At 31.5% G+C, this 15,201-nt stretch overlaps 1 protein-coding gene across 1 annotated transcript in view; it reads left to right on the forward strand.

Annotated features, from left to right (window-relative positions):
- Positions 1–8,999, forward strand: part of LOC129945988 (uncharacterized) — a 30,358-nt gene extending 21,359 nt beyond the window's left edge. The window contains exon 8 of the mRNA XM_056055986.1: positions 2,515–8,999. Coding sequence (XP_055911961.1) covers positions 2,515–6,869 — 4,355 coding nt within the window. The 3' untranslated portion in view covers positions 6,870–8,999. The remainder of the gene's footprint in view (positions 1–2,514) is intronic.
- The last annotated feature ends 6,202 nt before the right edge of the window (positions 9,000–15,201 follow it).

Here is a 15,201-nt window from a genome sequence, read left to right on the forward strand (position 1 = left end):
ATTATGTTTCCCTTGTACTCGCTTTTTTCTTTTATGTATGTAACTGATTTCGACTCAAATTTGTACAAGATGATTGTGAAATAGTATTACAAATTCACAGAAAATTGGTAGCTTATTTATGTTGATTAAAATTATGAAGAATTGAATACCAACCTTACTATCAGTGAGAACAATAAAGATCTATTAAAGTTTTTTAGGAATGAATAATTAAAAATTAGGGTACATAAATGGTCCCATTCACAAAGCTAGTGGCTACGTAGTCAAGGGATTCTGATTGGCTAAATCTAACTACAAAAGTAGTTGAAATTTCCCGTCCGACGTAGTGTAGAAATTTCGGCTACAAAGTTAGTGCCCACTGGTTTTGACGTTCCACAATCAGCTGCTCGGTAAAGACATAAGAACTCTTAATGAAATGAATCTTTCGGTATTGAAATATTTGTTTTTATTGAATTTAAAAAAAAAAACTATTTAAAGTTTAAAGTGTTTCTTATTTTATATAGGTATTTGTATTTGTCATTAATATGGCAGTTCCGGATTGACTAGCTTTGTAGTGCAATTTTGCATTCACAAAGCTACCTAGTTGAATTTTGACTAAGTAGCCTCTAGCTTTGTGAATGCCCCAATGTCTTTTAAAATATACGCGCCTAAAAGTATTAGATAAACAAATGCATTTTCTGATCAGAATTAATATATTTCGTTAAGACAATTTTTTTTGTTCAATTTTTAAATAAACATAAATATTTACATGTTCTACATACATACATACATATATTTTATATATATCTTATTATTAACACTAGTATCGGATAAAACAAAACAAGAACTAACCTATGAGCTTTTGCATGTATATTTTAACCTTTTTATTTCTATTGGTGATCTAAATTATATAAATGCTTTTCATACAACAATAATCTTCCCTGAAATTATATATTTATCCTTTCATTACCTAAAAAAATAATATATACATATAGTAGACTTAAGTATTTTGTATTTAAAAAGAAATCAAATTTCATTAACAAAACGAAAATGATATTAATAATATTTCGGATTAGGTGCTTTGATATATAATATATTTAATAAGTTGATAAGTCGTTTGTCCTATCAGCAAAGTTTGAACACGGTTATAATACTGCCCTGTTCCTTGTTAAATCAAGTTTATCCTTCTGGACTGACAACCAAAACCCTCTAAATACTTAATTCGTGATATTAGTAGGTTCATAGTATACCTCGATTTGAATTTTTAAAGACGGAAATTTTATTCATGATATTCCTCATAGTCATTTTGCTTAAAATTTTAGCCAGCAGAAAAAATTAAGAAGGAGATTTGGCCCTTCGTTGCAGTTTTTTTGGAAGAACCTAGCACAGAAAAAGTTAAATACCATGTTCCTGAATCAAATAATAATAATGAAAATAATTATTATGTATTTAAACATCTAATCTGAAAATTTAAAAAAGTTATACGTTAACCACCACGAAAGCCATAAAACGAAAAATCATCTTTTGTATTTGTTAATATAAGCTTAAGTAGAATAGGTTGCCAATCCAGAAACAAAAATATTCTAAACTGCCATCAGCTTATTAGCCAACGTTAGAATTGGGTACCAAAATATCCTTTAATTAGATGCATAAGTCCTTGATAGGATCTGAGAAGTTTGTTTGACCGCTAAATTAACTTGGATGATTTCTTATTTTTACTGAAATTTGATTTCGTTTTTTATTTTTTTTTTGTATTTCTTAGTCTTGTAATACTTAGAAGCTCAAGATATCTTACTAAAAATTGTCGTACATTTTGCCATCACCACTTCACCACCAACCACAGTCAACTATTTTTTAAGCATTAGATCGAATCTTTTTCTCTGTCTCTCTCTCTGTCTATCAAAATACTGCGTTTTTGAATTCTCGAAACCAAGGACATTCTGTCGCCAACAAAATATAAACAAAAACACAAAAAAAGAGAAGAAAAAAAAAAAGCCAACGGCAGGTGTTAACGGTTTCTTTTTAATATTTGTTAACCAATCAAATTAATAAAAATTTGTACATTTTTGTATTTAACAATAAATCTATCACTCAAAAATTTACATTTTTTGTATGTAAAACAATAAAATATTTAAAATATTCCTTTACTTCTTTTTAAATAAAAAACACACCTCTGTTTATCTTTTCATCAATAATTTAAAAAAAATAGTCGTTTCGGCTACAAAAAGACTCTCGTAGCATGATTCGGCTTTTTCTTTGTTCATTATCACGCATTTTAGTTTTGAAATTCAAATAAAAGTTGAAAATTGTTTGCGAACTTACATTTTTTCTTTGCTTTTTGGTTGCATCTGATTTGTTTTTTAGAATTGTTTAAGCATTATTTTTTGTTGTTGCTTTCTTTGCAATAATTTTTTTGTAAAAATTAAAAACTTTTAAAAAATGTCACGAACAAAAGAAAATAACACACTGCCTTTGGCTTTTCTCTTTTTTTTCTTCTTCTTCTCTTTCTCTCTCTCTCCCTATCAATGTCTATTAAAGGTGGTCAGCCTCAACGACGTAGACTTTCTGCCGCGGGCTCAAGTCGGGCAACTACATCCCCATCGTCTTCCCCGAAACCAAGAAGTGGTAGTGGTGGTGTTTCTTCAGCAAGTTCTACTTCTTCGTCATCGGCTGTAACATTGGTTGGTGGTTGTGGTGACGCTGGTGAATTTACTTCAAAATATGAATCGCTTGAATCCTTAATCCAGCAGCAGCAGCAGCAACAGAGTCATATCAAGGCAATGTCTATTGAGAAAGTAGTCAATCCATTGGGCACTGTGACAACAATTACGGGTAGTTGTGACAGTGATTTGGATACAGATGATGTTTTGAAAAATGTTAGTGCTCAAAGTTATGTTATCCATGAGAATTGTGATGAATCCCTATTTCGTCCGGTTGTGGCAATATTTTGTGATGAAAACATTGGCTTAGACGCAGAACAATTTGATGAGGATAGTGAATACACCAAACCCCCAGAGGCAATTGGGAATAAGTTAATCGTCCCGGTTATAGAAAAAGCCGTTGATTTGGAATTAACGAAGAAGGAATCATTGAAAAACCGAGGCAGGAGGCAACAGAAACAACTTATTCAAAAGGTTAAGGAGGAGTCAGACGATGAGGTAGTTAAATTTAATATCGCAGATGTAAAACGTAAGCAGAAAATTGATAAGAAAAAACCAAGAGTTGAAGAACAAGAGGATATATCAGTTAATAAAAACCCTCTAACTAAGGCGGGAATTGAAAGTGATCCATCGACGTCTTTAAGCTCTAAATCGAAATTGAAAATACAACCCGAGGATGAAGCAGCAAAGTTAAAAGCATCCAGCACGTCGTTATCCAAGACAAATAAAAGTTATAGAGGCAATGAAAACGAAGAAGTATCAGAAGATCTCTCTGGTTTGGAAAGACATGCGGATCACTTCGAGATTAAATCAACATCGGACAAAGATTCGAAACTAAAATCAACAAAATCTCGTAAAAGTGTTGAGAGAGATCCTTTATCCGATGAAGTTGACAATAAGAAAAAGTTTTCGGATAATGAAGTCACAAAAACCAGAAAAAGTTTGGAAAAAGACATAGTATCCGATGAAGTTGACTGTAATAAAAAAACTAGTTCCGATAAAGGTGCTTCGGATAAAGCTGGAAAGTCGAAAACACTTAAAAGCCGAAGAAGCCTAGAGAAGGAGATTCTTCCAGTTGATGACACTCAAAATGCTCCAGTAGTTCATGAAAAGAAATCATCGGCTAAAAACTCAAAACCTAAAATAATAAAGATGTCAGAGTCCACAAACCCTTTATCCGAAGAAGATCTTAGTAAATCTAGTAGCTTGGATAATGTTCCGAAAGTTGCTGTAAAATCAAAAATATCTAAGGGACGAAAAAGTCCTGAAAAAGACGTTGAAAGTAGTTCTGATAGTCAAACATCTTCAGTTATAGAATCAGTAAAGTCTTCAAAATCACAACCGAGTGTAGAAAACGAAGTTCCAAAATCACTCAAAATCTTAGAAAAGGATTTAGTTTCCGATGAATTAAATACTTTGGAAACACATTTTGAGAATGATGAAAAGCCTAAAACTGTTGAAAAGAACGAAACAAAATCAAAGACCTCCAAAATACGTAAGAGTGTAGAAAGAGATGTGAAAACTCCAGAAAAGTCAATCGAAAATAATTCTAAAAATGGCAATAGTCGAAAATCTTCAGTCGTTGAAATGCCAGTAGCAGAAGCAGAAGCATCATCTAAAAAGACAAAGAAAAATCGCAAAAGTGAAGAGAGGGAAATAGTTATTATTCCAAAATCGAGTTCTACAGAAGAACAACAAGAAGACCGAACCCAAAAGACAAAAAAAGAAAGAGCAAGTGAAGACAAAAATACTGAAGAAATTCGTAGGACATCGTTAGATAAAGAACAAAAATTAAAGAAGAAGGATTCAATCGAAGAAGTGACTGTTAAAAATTCAGTCAAAGTCCAAAAATCAAGCAAATCAAAAAAGTCCCCAGAAGATGAAACTGTAGCTGCACCTGTTATTCTTAGCAGTCTACTGCAACCCGAAGATTTTGAAGATGAAAAACCAATTGAATTTAAGAGAATGACAGGGGCAAACTCGAATAAAATTGTAAATAAAAATTCAAAAATTGATAAAACAATTCAAGCCAAGTCAGATTCTAAAGCAAAATCAACACCTCAAGAAAGCAAATCTGACACTCTTTCGGATTCAAAAGATTTATCCGATATTACGACAAATAAAAAGAAAAATCGAGGCGAATTATTAAAAAAATCTAGCCAAGATATAAAAGCTGAAGAAGTGCCTTTAACCGTCGAGTTATCGAATGCGTCTGATTTGGCCGATAGCTTGCTTGATTTTCATCAAGATAAGACAGAAGATGTGAAAAGTTCTTCAGTAGATACGGATAAAACAAAAAAGAGAACCGATGAAGTTAAAGAATGCAAAGTGTTACCTGAGCCTGATATAAAAACTGTTCCAGACAAATCTGTCAATGTTACTTTATCTGAAAAGGAATCAAAGAAAACTTTGAAAAAATCTAAACCAGATAAAGTTGCAACTCCTCCTTCAGAGTTGTTGGGCTTATCAGATAATATAGCCAAACCAAAAGATACAATTATAAATGTCGAAGAAAAAGATGCCGATACTATGAAAACACAAAAATCTTCTCTAGAAAAAACATCTATTAAACCGGGGAAAAAGGTGACAAAAGATACAAACAAACCAGACAAAATATCGGAACCAAAAAGGAGACAATCCGACGAATCGGTACGTTCTCGCAGTAACAGCGTGATTTCTGTTAAAACTGATAAGCTTCTAGAGCTTTCTGCTTTACCATCAAAGCTAGAAGATGAAATCACAACAAAAACAGCAGAGCCAGATTTTCTTAGTGAGTTAGCCGATAGCCAGAAAGCTATTAAGCCGAAAGATTCAGCCGAAGCTAACAGCAAAAGCTTGAAAGACTCCCCAGAAAAAACATTAGGTTCTCCATTGAAGTTTGTCGATACATATGACGATAACTTCATAGCCCCAGAAATTCCTTTGAAAAAGGACAAGTCTAAGAAGAAACAAACTTCGGTTAAGGTTGCTGTTGAAAAACCCTCAGATAAATTAGATTCAGCTTTTAAATCTTGTGATGAAATTCAATTCTTTGATTCCTTCCTCCAAGAAGGTGCCGCAAATGCTTCTGTCGAAGCTGCAACTCCATGGAAACCCATTGTCAAGGTGGAGGAAAAAACAAAGCTACTGAGTAACGATTTTCCCTCACTTGGCAAACCAATGAAAACTAAAAAATCTCAAAGTCCACCCAAGGAAAAAACAGAATTGCCTCCATTCACTATCGACATCCGTGACGAGAAGAAGGACAATAAAAACTCAATGAAAATGAAAACTAAAATCCTGGACGACATACCACTCCTGCAACCACTGGAAGAACTTCCAATCGATTTCCTGCCACCCCTTGCACCACTAGAACCCTTGGAAGGGACCGATGAAAATATCAGCCTCATCAATTTTGAAAGTCCCTTGCAAGAGGCTTCGAAACCTATAAAACCAGAAGCTGAAGTCGAGAAAGTACCGTCGTCAACACAATTCCCAAAAGGATTCCCAGCTGATAATATAATTTTTGCATTGTGCGGAAGTTTGCATTATGAAAACGAAAATTCAGGAAAGCCAGTCGACTCGCCACTGACTTTATCCTTCTCCGATTCGACCGCTCACACTACGGCGGAATATAAAAGTTTAACCGAGAACGACGATCAATATTTAAGTTTGGAGCAAAGCTCCCAAGAGAATAACCCTTCAACGTCGTCGTCAACGTGCGAGGATGTTACCGAAGCCGCCTACTCATCAGGTGGCGGCGGCGGTGACAATGGCGGTGACTGTAGCGAGAACATCAATCCTGCCACCGGAAAAACGAAGAACAAACAGCGCCGCAAGAAACAACTCATCACTGCCGCTCAAGACGATGACGAAGAACTACGTCCGTTAATAAGCAAGAATGACGATGTTAATCTGATGACCTGCAGCATGACCAAAACCAATACCAAAACATCAGAAATGACTTCAGTGCATAAAACAAAGCCACTGCCAACGTCAGACGACAACAACCAGGTAAATAGCGATTCTTCATCTAGTGATCAAGCGATGACATCAGAAGACACCGATGGCCAAACAAGTTTGACCAAAACACCAGGTAAGTCCTTGGTGGATGAGGTGGATAAATCTGCCGAAGATGAAGCCGATATGGCTGGAACTTCTTCTATCCACCAATCCACACAGCAAGCTCAATCGCAGCAACAACAACAACAGCCTAGTTCGTCAAAAAAGAAATTGAAACGTCGCAAGAGATAAGAATTAGTGATTTGTTTGATTTGTATTTTTTGCCTAATTACATACTATTTGTATTTTATTCTTTTTTCTAGATCCATGGAATGAGTAAGTAAATTGCTTAAAAAAGTAAAATTCCACGAGCTTCATCTAATTCGTTTTTTGATTTGCTCGCAAATTTCTACGTACTCGTTTCGGATCTTATATTAAAAAAAAAAATATTGTGTGATTAATTTCATTTCCCTTTTAACTACTAACAAAGTCTATTTTGCTCTTCCTGCTTAAAAACACAATGTTATGTACTTTAAGACGGTTCTTTTGAGAAAAATTGATTTAAAACCATTAATTAGGTAAATTTTAAACCCTTTAAAAAAACACTTTCAATATTCCCCTAAATTCTCTTTTAAAATTTACAATACGGACATTTGTAAATTTCCCTTAAATGTCAAAACTCGCTCTTCCTTAACGTAAACGTTATATTTTTCAACTTGTTTTACCGTAAAAATATTCTAGTACTAATATTTTCAGATGCTTTTTCCCCCTTCTATTTTTAACATCACACAATATGAAAATACAATTCAAACAAATCATGCTTTGGAGACAAAAAAATATTATTTTTATCATTTAAATGAATATTTAAATTTATCAATAACAAAAGAAAATATTTTTGCTAAATTATTGGATAACAAAACTCGTAAACAATTTGTTGTTCAACTTGTTAACGTGTGTCAATATGTTTTTAATTATTTTGTTCTGCTTTAACAGTTTGCATAAATAATATATCATAATTAAACTTAAAAAAAAAATAAAAAAAAAAATAAATATAAAATATTAAAAGTAAACAAAAAAAAACTAATAACATTAAAAAAATAAAATACAAAATTATATATTCAAACGCCTTTGATCACGAAATAAAGAAACGTATATTTACAAATAAAAAAAAATAAAAAAAGCATTAAAAATATTATTTACCATAACAAGGTGTATATTTAGGTATTAATGTGGTTGTTGTTGCAGAAATAAGGATATAATATTGCTATAGTTAAATTTTACAAGTATTTTACAATTACTTAAAAATTACTCTCTTTTTTTTTGCTAGTAATTTAATTTTAAATTATTATATTTTGTTTTCTTCTATAAAAATAGAAAATTCAATATTGGTGTTTATTTATTTTGTAATTTATAAAAAAAAAAACATTTATTTATTCTATTTTTTAATCTTTTATTTTTTTATTTAAATAAAAAACGTGATTATGTGACCACATATCAAAGACAAAATATGGCAATTATTAGTTATTACTTTATGAAAGAAAACTCACTTGATCACAAACAAAAAAAAAAATATTTAATCTACTTATAATTTAAAATTTACTCATTATTTTTATAGGAATATATTATTATTTACATCGTATAGCTTGAAAGTTTGGATGAGAAATTACTAAAAAAAGCTTGTGAAAAATAATTCATTATTTTAATTTAATTAAGTAATTTATAAAGTTGTTAATGTTCAGCTATCAAAAAAAGAAATTAAAAAATCCTAAAAAATAAATAAAATCTATAACAAATATAAAATGTAAAAAAAAACAGTATTTACGATAAAAAATGATAACATAACAAAAACACGTCTAGTGTATTAAAAGAATTGTATAGGTATCTTAATATTAAGTTAATTCAAAATTAAAAATAAAAAGAAAAATGTAACCAGAAAAAAATATAAAAAATATAAAAATAAAAAAAAACGTTACGGAAAATAATGTATAATTTTATTTAAAAGTGAAGTCACATTTAAAAGTAGCTGTTGTCTTTAGTCTGATATCGAAAGCCATAATTATGAATCCTTAAAAGTAATTGCGAATGTTTTTATAGCTATACCCCTCCAAAAGAATTGATAGCGGATTTTCGAATATTCTAAAAAACAAGTGGGAAAATTGAGTCACCTTCTTTAAATTGGTTGCAATTGTTATAATCTCAAGATACTTCGAATTTATCTCTGGAAGTTGGACAATTTCCCTTCTAAAACTTAGACTTGCGTAATTTTTAAATTTTCGAAATTGAGCTTATAGTCGTAGTAGTAGTAGTAGTAAGTGTGATTTTTATTTACATTTATAAGAAGTAATTACATAGCTTGGTAGTTATCACAAAAGAGCATTGGCATATGCCGTCAGCCGAAAAGAGAGCAATAATATTTCTTAATACAAAGTATGAGTTAATTTAACGCAAACTTTACATTAATAACAAATAGATAAACTAATACAATAAATATAAAAATTAATTTGATTATAAAATTAAAGGCAGAATCAAAAAGATTCGTTTATGATTTGATTTCGATATTTATAGGCAGTTTTGATGTAGCAGTAAAGAAGTGTCCAATTTTCGCCATTAAGAAAACCCTGAATTTCATCTCCATTAAGAGTATTTTTTCTCCAGATTGATCTTCTGATTGGGTTTAAAATAGGACATATGCCAAAGAAATGACATATGTCTTCTCTAGTTCTCATATTGCACAAGGTGCATTCCGTATTTTGCTCGCTTATGTAGGGTACGTAAGTTTGAGGAGTTCGCCTCTCGCTTTAAAGATAGTACTGATAACATCTAGACTATTCTGGTCATTAAAGTAATTATTTTCTCCCAGGAAATGGTTTAAAAGCTTATACGAGCTTCTTGTTTGACTTTGTTGACAATGTTCGATGAAAGCATTTCTAGCTAAGTCTTCAATTTTACTTAAAAGGGTTTGCAGGTTTATTCTTAAATAATCTTCATTTTCTAGTTGGAGTGGAACATCATGCTCTAGGCTCAGTCTTCTCCATTCCGAAAAAAATTGTTCATTTCTGTTTTTGAGATGCAAAGCGATTTTATTTGTGAGGCGATGATTAGGGTGTTTCAAGGTCTTTATTATATATGAAAAGTGTAAATCAAGAGTGTACAAATACAGTGGAGGTAGACCAGTTTCGAGGTGCAACATGTACGTTGGTGAATTTTCTGGAAGTCTGAATATTCTTTTTAAGAAAAAACGTTAGAGTTTTTCTACTTCTTCAAACTCGAGAATACCGCAAACTTGTGCCGCATAACACATAATTGATCTGACTACTGCCTCAAAAATTCTGTATTTTGCACTTGAAGCTATATTTCGATTGCAGAATACTGTTTTCCAATTACAGTTTATCGCGCGTTTGGATTCTTTTAGTTTTTTTGCAAATGCTTTTTGAATGATAGCGTTTGAGTAATCCAAACACCGAGGTATTTATATTCCTTAACAGTTTCCAGTTTTTCATTTCCCCAAGTCCAACTTTCATTACTTGCAAGACGACCCGCCCCGTTTCGAAACACCATTTAGCTGTATTTATTTTTAGGTTCTACAGTTTGCAGTAACAATACAGTTTATTTATCATGATCTGGAGCATGTTGGGAGATTCAGAGAGAACTACAATGTCATCAGCGTAGAGCAATATTTTTAAGGACATTCCTTCAAAAAGAACTCCTCCCGGAAGAACCGTAACTAGATCGCCTAAGATCGTCGCCGTCGACTCCATTGAGAAGAGGAGTGGACTCAAGAGACATCCCTGCTTTACACCAGTTGTTGGTTCGAACCAATTTGAAAGAATATTTCCATCCTAAACAGCCGACTTATTTTCTTCGTAGAGCTTTTGAAAGATTCTTAACATTTTTGTTGAAACTCCAAGGTTGCTTAGTTTGAGAAATAGAGATCTTCTGTCTATGCAATCGAAAGCTGCCTTGAAGTCTACGAAGAACGCATACATTTTTTTTCCTTTTTCCACATACATACGAGCAATACTTATTAGAGAGAAGATATTATCTACTGTTGAGTACCCCTTGCGGAAGCCGGCTTGAAATTCGCTTAACAGGCCATTTTCGTTTATCCAGTCTGTTAAACGTTGAAGTAAGATGCCTGTGAAGATTTTCATGACAGTGTTTAAAAACGATTTACCTCTGTAGTTACTGGGATTTTTTGGATCTCCTTTTTTAAAATCGGTAGGATTACACTTTTCTTAAAACTGTCAGGGAATTCTCCCGTGGACCAAATAAAATTGAATGTCGATGTTAGTTTTACTAAAAAATCTGTTGAAGCGTTCTTGAAGAACTCATACGATATGCGATCTTCACCAGGGGCTTTGTTCAATCCACATCGGTGTATGACACTTGTAACCTGTTCGAGCAGTATAGACCGGTCTAAGAAAATATCCTGTTGATATGGGAGTGCATATTCCATGGGGTTTGGATTTGGTGGCGGATTTAGGAGTTTTTTGAAATGTGTAGAAATTGAGCTTATATTAGAAGTCTGAAACTTATATTCCTTTAGGATTATTGAGTGAAACATTGAGCAAATGAGATGACATTTTTGTATATACTCGTATGAATATTAATTAGTTTAAATTTTTAACTACAAGTAAATTATTTCCGAATTGAATGTTGACAATTCGACATATACACCTTACCCTACCGTCTTGCTTAAAAAGTTTTTAAGTTTTCGTGTTCAGTTGAATTGTTCTAAGAAATTTAAAAATTACCAACAATATTTTGAATATGAAGAAATAGTTTTATTTTATAGTTATTTTTGTTAACGAGATTTTTAGTGAAAAAAACAATTTTGTAGATTTGAATTTTTTATAAAAAAACTGACTGTTGGATTTTTATTAAAAATGTATTGAATGTCGAAAACAATTAGAATTAGTTTGAATCCAATATTTTTAATTTTTGTAAAGATATTGGAACCGAAGTGAATAAGATAAAATCATTTTTTTTCGTAAAATATTCGACGTGACATTTTTTTTCAGTTTTTTTTGAAATAGTTAGTTGATTTTTTTTAAATTTTTTTTTTCAAAAATATATACGGGGTTGGTATCACGTCACAATATATAATATTTATGCCTATTACCGATGTCGTCTCGTTTTTTCGGCGACTCTCGTTTTCTTTGTCGTGCCGTTTTTTAAGTGGCATTCTATAACTTTTTCGACGCGAATATGCTGTAGCAGATTTTTAAACGATGAAAATGTATAAGAGATCTGTCAAACTGAAATCAAATTCTAAATCATTTCATTATTCGATATTCAACAAACGTGTGTTTATTAAATTATTATCAAATAAATAAATTATTAAAATGATAAGTGTTGAAATGTATTGCAACATAAGCAGCGATTGTGATAATGATGAAGAAGGTAGAGAGCGAAATATTGCAAAGGCACAATTAATTATACAAATAGGATAGTGAAGCGTCGGCATCTGCATTTGGAGCCTGAATTTGCTTTGACTTATGTATGTCCGGATCATTAAGACGTTGAAGTGGTTGGGAGCTGCGATACACCAATTGCATTTTCACTCGGGCTTAACCATCTGTTTATATTTAAGTAGATTTGCAATAGCATCCTCAGGCGCAGTTAGGATGTGCAATTGGTTTGGCCCTCCTCCATTTCCTTTCACTTCATTTTTGTTTTTTTGAACAATTTTTTTGTACTTTAAATTCAAAGTCAGCCCAAACCAGAAAAAGCAATAATATTATAAATGTGTTAATGTAAATAGAATAAACTGATTCAACCATCACCATCTCTTATTGAAGGACCTTTGCTGTTGAGTTCATCAGGTTTTAATGTTTGCGTCCATTTTGAGTCTTCTTTGGAACTATAAGTAAAGGTGAATTATATGGACTAACTGACTCTTCAATTATGTCATTTTTTAATAACTGAGACACTTGTTTTTGTATTTCGTCTAATTGAGCGTTTGGTAGTCTATAATTTTTTATGTATACTGGATTTTTGTCTGATAAAGCGATGCCTTGTTCGTAGAAATTATTTGTTGTTAGTTTTTCATCATCATCATGAAAGACATCCTGAAATTCTTCACAGATCTTCAGTATAGTCTGAGCAGCAGATTTATCTAAGTTGTCTATTTGAATTTTCTCTATCAATCTTTTAAATTTTTGTTTGTCTTTAAATTTTGTATTATTCGATAATATTCTGTATTTTATCAAAGGTTCTATACCTATCATGGAATTCTCAATTGTTTCCTCTTTATCTGTAGTATTTAATATCTTGATATGCTTTATTCCTTTTGCAGGTAATATTGAATTTGCTAAGAAAATTCCCTTTTTGATTTCATTCCCGATGAGAACACTATCTTCATTTAAATCTAATTCAATACTTTTTATTATTTCTGTTCTTGGTGGAATTGTTAATTTTCCTAAATTCCTCAGAGACACATTTAATGGTAGTATTATTTGTATTTTATTTGTTTTGTATTTTATCTTGTACTAATACTACAAGCACACAAGTTTCATAATCTATTTTACAGTTATAAGCTTTGAGGAAATCTCTTCCTAGTATACCATCAGTAGTTATATTTAATTCTTCATTGACTACGTGAAATTCATGTTCTACATTACCTTTTCCTATCATGAGTTCTAGATTTGATACACCTTTAGAAAATATTATTTTATTTGTAATGCCGTTTATTTGGCATGTCAATTTCTTATTTAAATCTTTTACCAGATATTCTTTACAAACAGAAATATCTGCGCCGGTGTCAATTAAAAATTTGTAAGTTTTGTTTAAATGTTTTATTCTTATGCTAACGAAATTTGTATCATATTCCCCATAGAAATTTAAGACCTTCTTTGATTCCCCCGATTCTGCTGACCGGGGACACCTATGTTTTCCGACCTAGTGTTGTTTTTATGGTATCCTCTTGCAGTACCTCTAATTCTAGCATTACCTCTATTAATACTGTTGTTTCTTTCATAGCTATTTCTATAACTATTGTTATTGTATTGTCTATCATTGTTATTATTGAATCTAGTATGAGAATTTTTATATCGGTATCCACCTCTAAAGTTTGTTCTGAATTGCATGACATTATTTTGTCGTGAAGAGACTTCAACTTCAGTAGCTATCTTTATAGCTTCACTGAATGTGCTAATTCTAGATGCTTGTATAACTTGTCTTGTAGCTTCATTCAGTCCGTTTTTGAAAGCATTTAGTCCTAACTGATCATTTAACTTTATTATAACTCTTCTATTTGATTCACCTTGTTCAGCTATTTGTATCTCATTTAATTGAGATATCAGTAATTCAATTTTTTCTGCAAATCTATTTACTTCTTGAGTTCCTTGTTGTGATCTTGCTAACTAACTATGTATTTTCAATGGATTTGTTTTTGGTTTGTAAATTTCTGTCAAAGCCTTTTTAAAATCAGGAAAAAATTCTGGCTGATTTTCTAATGTTAAAAGTCTGTTTCTTACTTTTTCAACTATTTTTGTTGCTATTACAAATTTGATCAGCTTTTTCTTCTCTACGTCCTCAACTAACGTATCGTTATAAAATTCAATTAGTCCTAAAAAATTTGATAAGTTCTTTGACTCACCATTGAATTCTGTTATAAGCTTTGCAGCTACTAGTATTTCAAACTTTGCCATAGTTTCTAATTCTTTCTTTTGTTTTTTTAGTATGAGCAATTCTAGAATTTGTTTTTCTATTCCTCTAAAATTTGTTAATATTTCTTCTATTTCTTTTTTTATCTGATAGTTCTATAAGTATCTCTTCCTTTGTATTTTCAATTTCCTTTTTGATTTTATTTATATATTCTTCAGTATATTCCCTGTTTGGATTTTTCTTTAAATTATTTAGTATTTTTGACAAAGTGTTTAATATATCCATATCATTTTTTTTTGTTTATTATTTTTGACAAAGTATTTTAAAATATCATAAAAAAAAACTTATAAAATTATGAATGGTTTATTCTGTTTCTAACTATTTGTTTTTTAACATACTTTTTATAGTATGAATGGATTTTTAAAAATAAAAAGATTATTAATATTATTAATATATAAATATTTATGTTATTAGAGTTAAATATTTGGCTTGAGCCATTATTGCTTAGGTTGTTGTTTATTACATCTTTCGAATTGGGCTGTCCCATCTTTATTCAAAATATGTAATTTTTTTATCAGTATGTTCTTAAGTTTTCTGTCGGTCGTTATATTTATTATCCTGTACAGCTCTGCTTTTTGCTGTCTTAACTTAACAGCCTTGCCTCCTCTCTTCCTTCGTGTCAGCTTAGTCTTATTTGAGTCTTCTTGCGTCTGGTTTTTTCCTTTATTTCTTTCCCTGTATCTTTCTATTGAAAGCGGTTGGGGTCCGGCAGTCTTGCTTGTTGCTGTATATGCTGGTGCTGTATGTTCCGCACCTTCCAGGATATACTCTATTATCTTGTCCTCTGAGTTGTCCGGGGAGTATGTCTGGTCTAGCTCTTCGAACAGCGTATCTAGAATCTCTTTGCTGCATGACATCATTTATTGGTCTGCTTCCTGTTTGTTAAATGTATTTTTCGTTAACCTAACAGGCTGGC

The sequence above is a fragment of the Eupeodes corollae genome, chromosome 2 (assembly GCF_945859685.1).
Source record: "Eupeodes corollae chromosome 2, idEupCoro1.1, whole genome shotgun sequence".
NCBI lineage: Eukaryota > Metazoa > Arthropoda > Insecta > Diptera > Syrphidae > Eupeodes > Eupeodes corollae.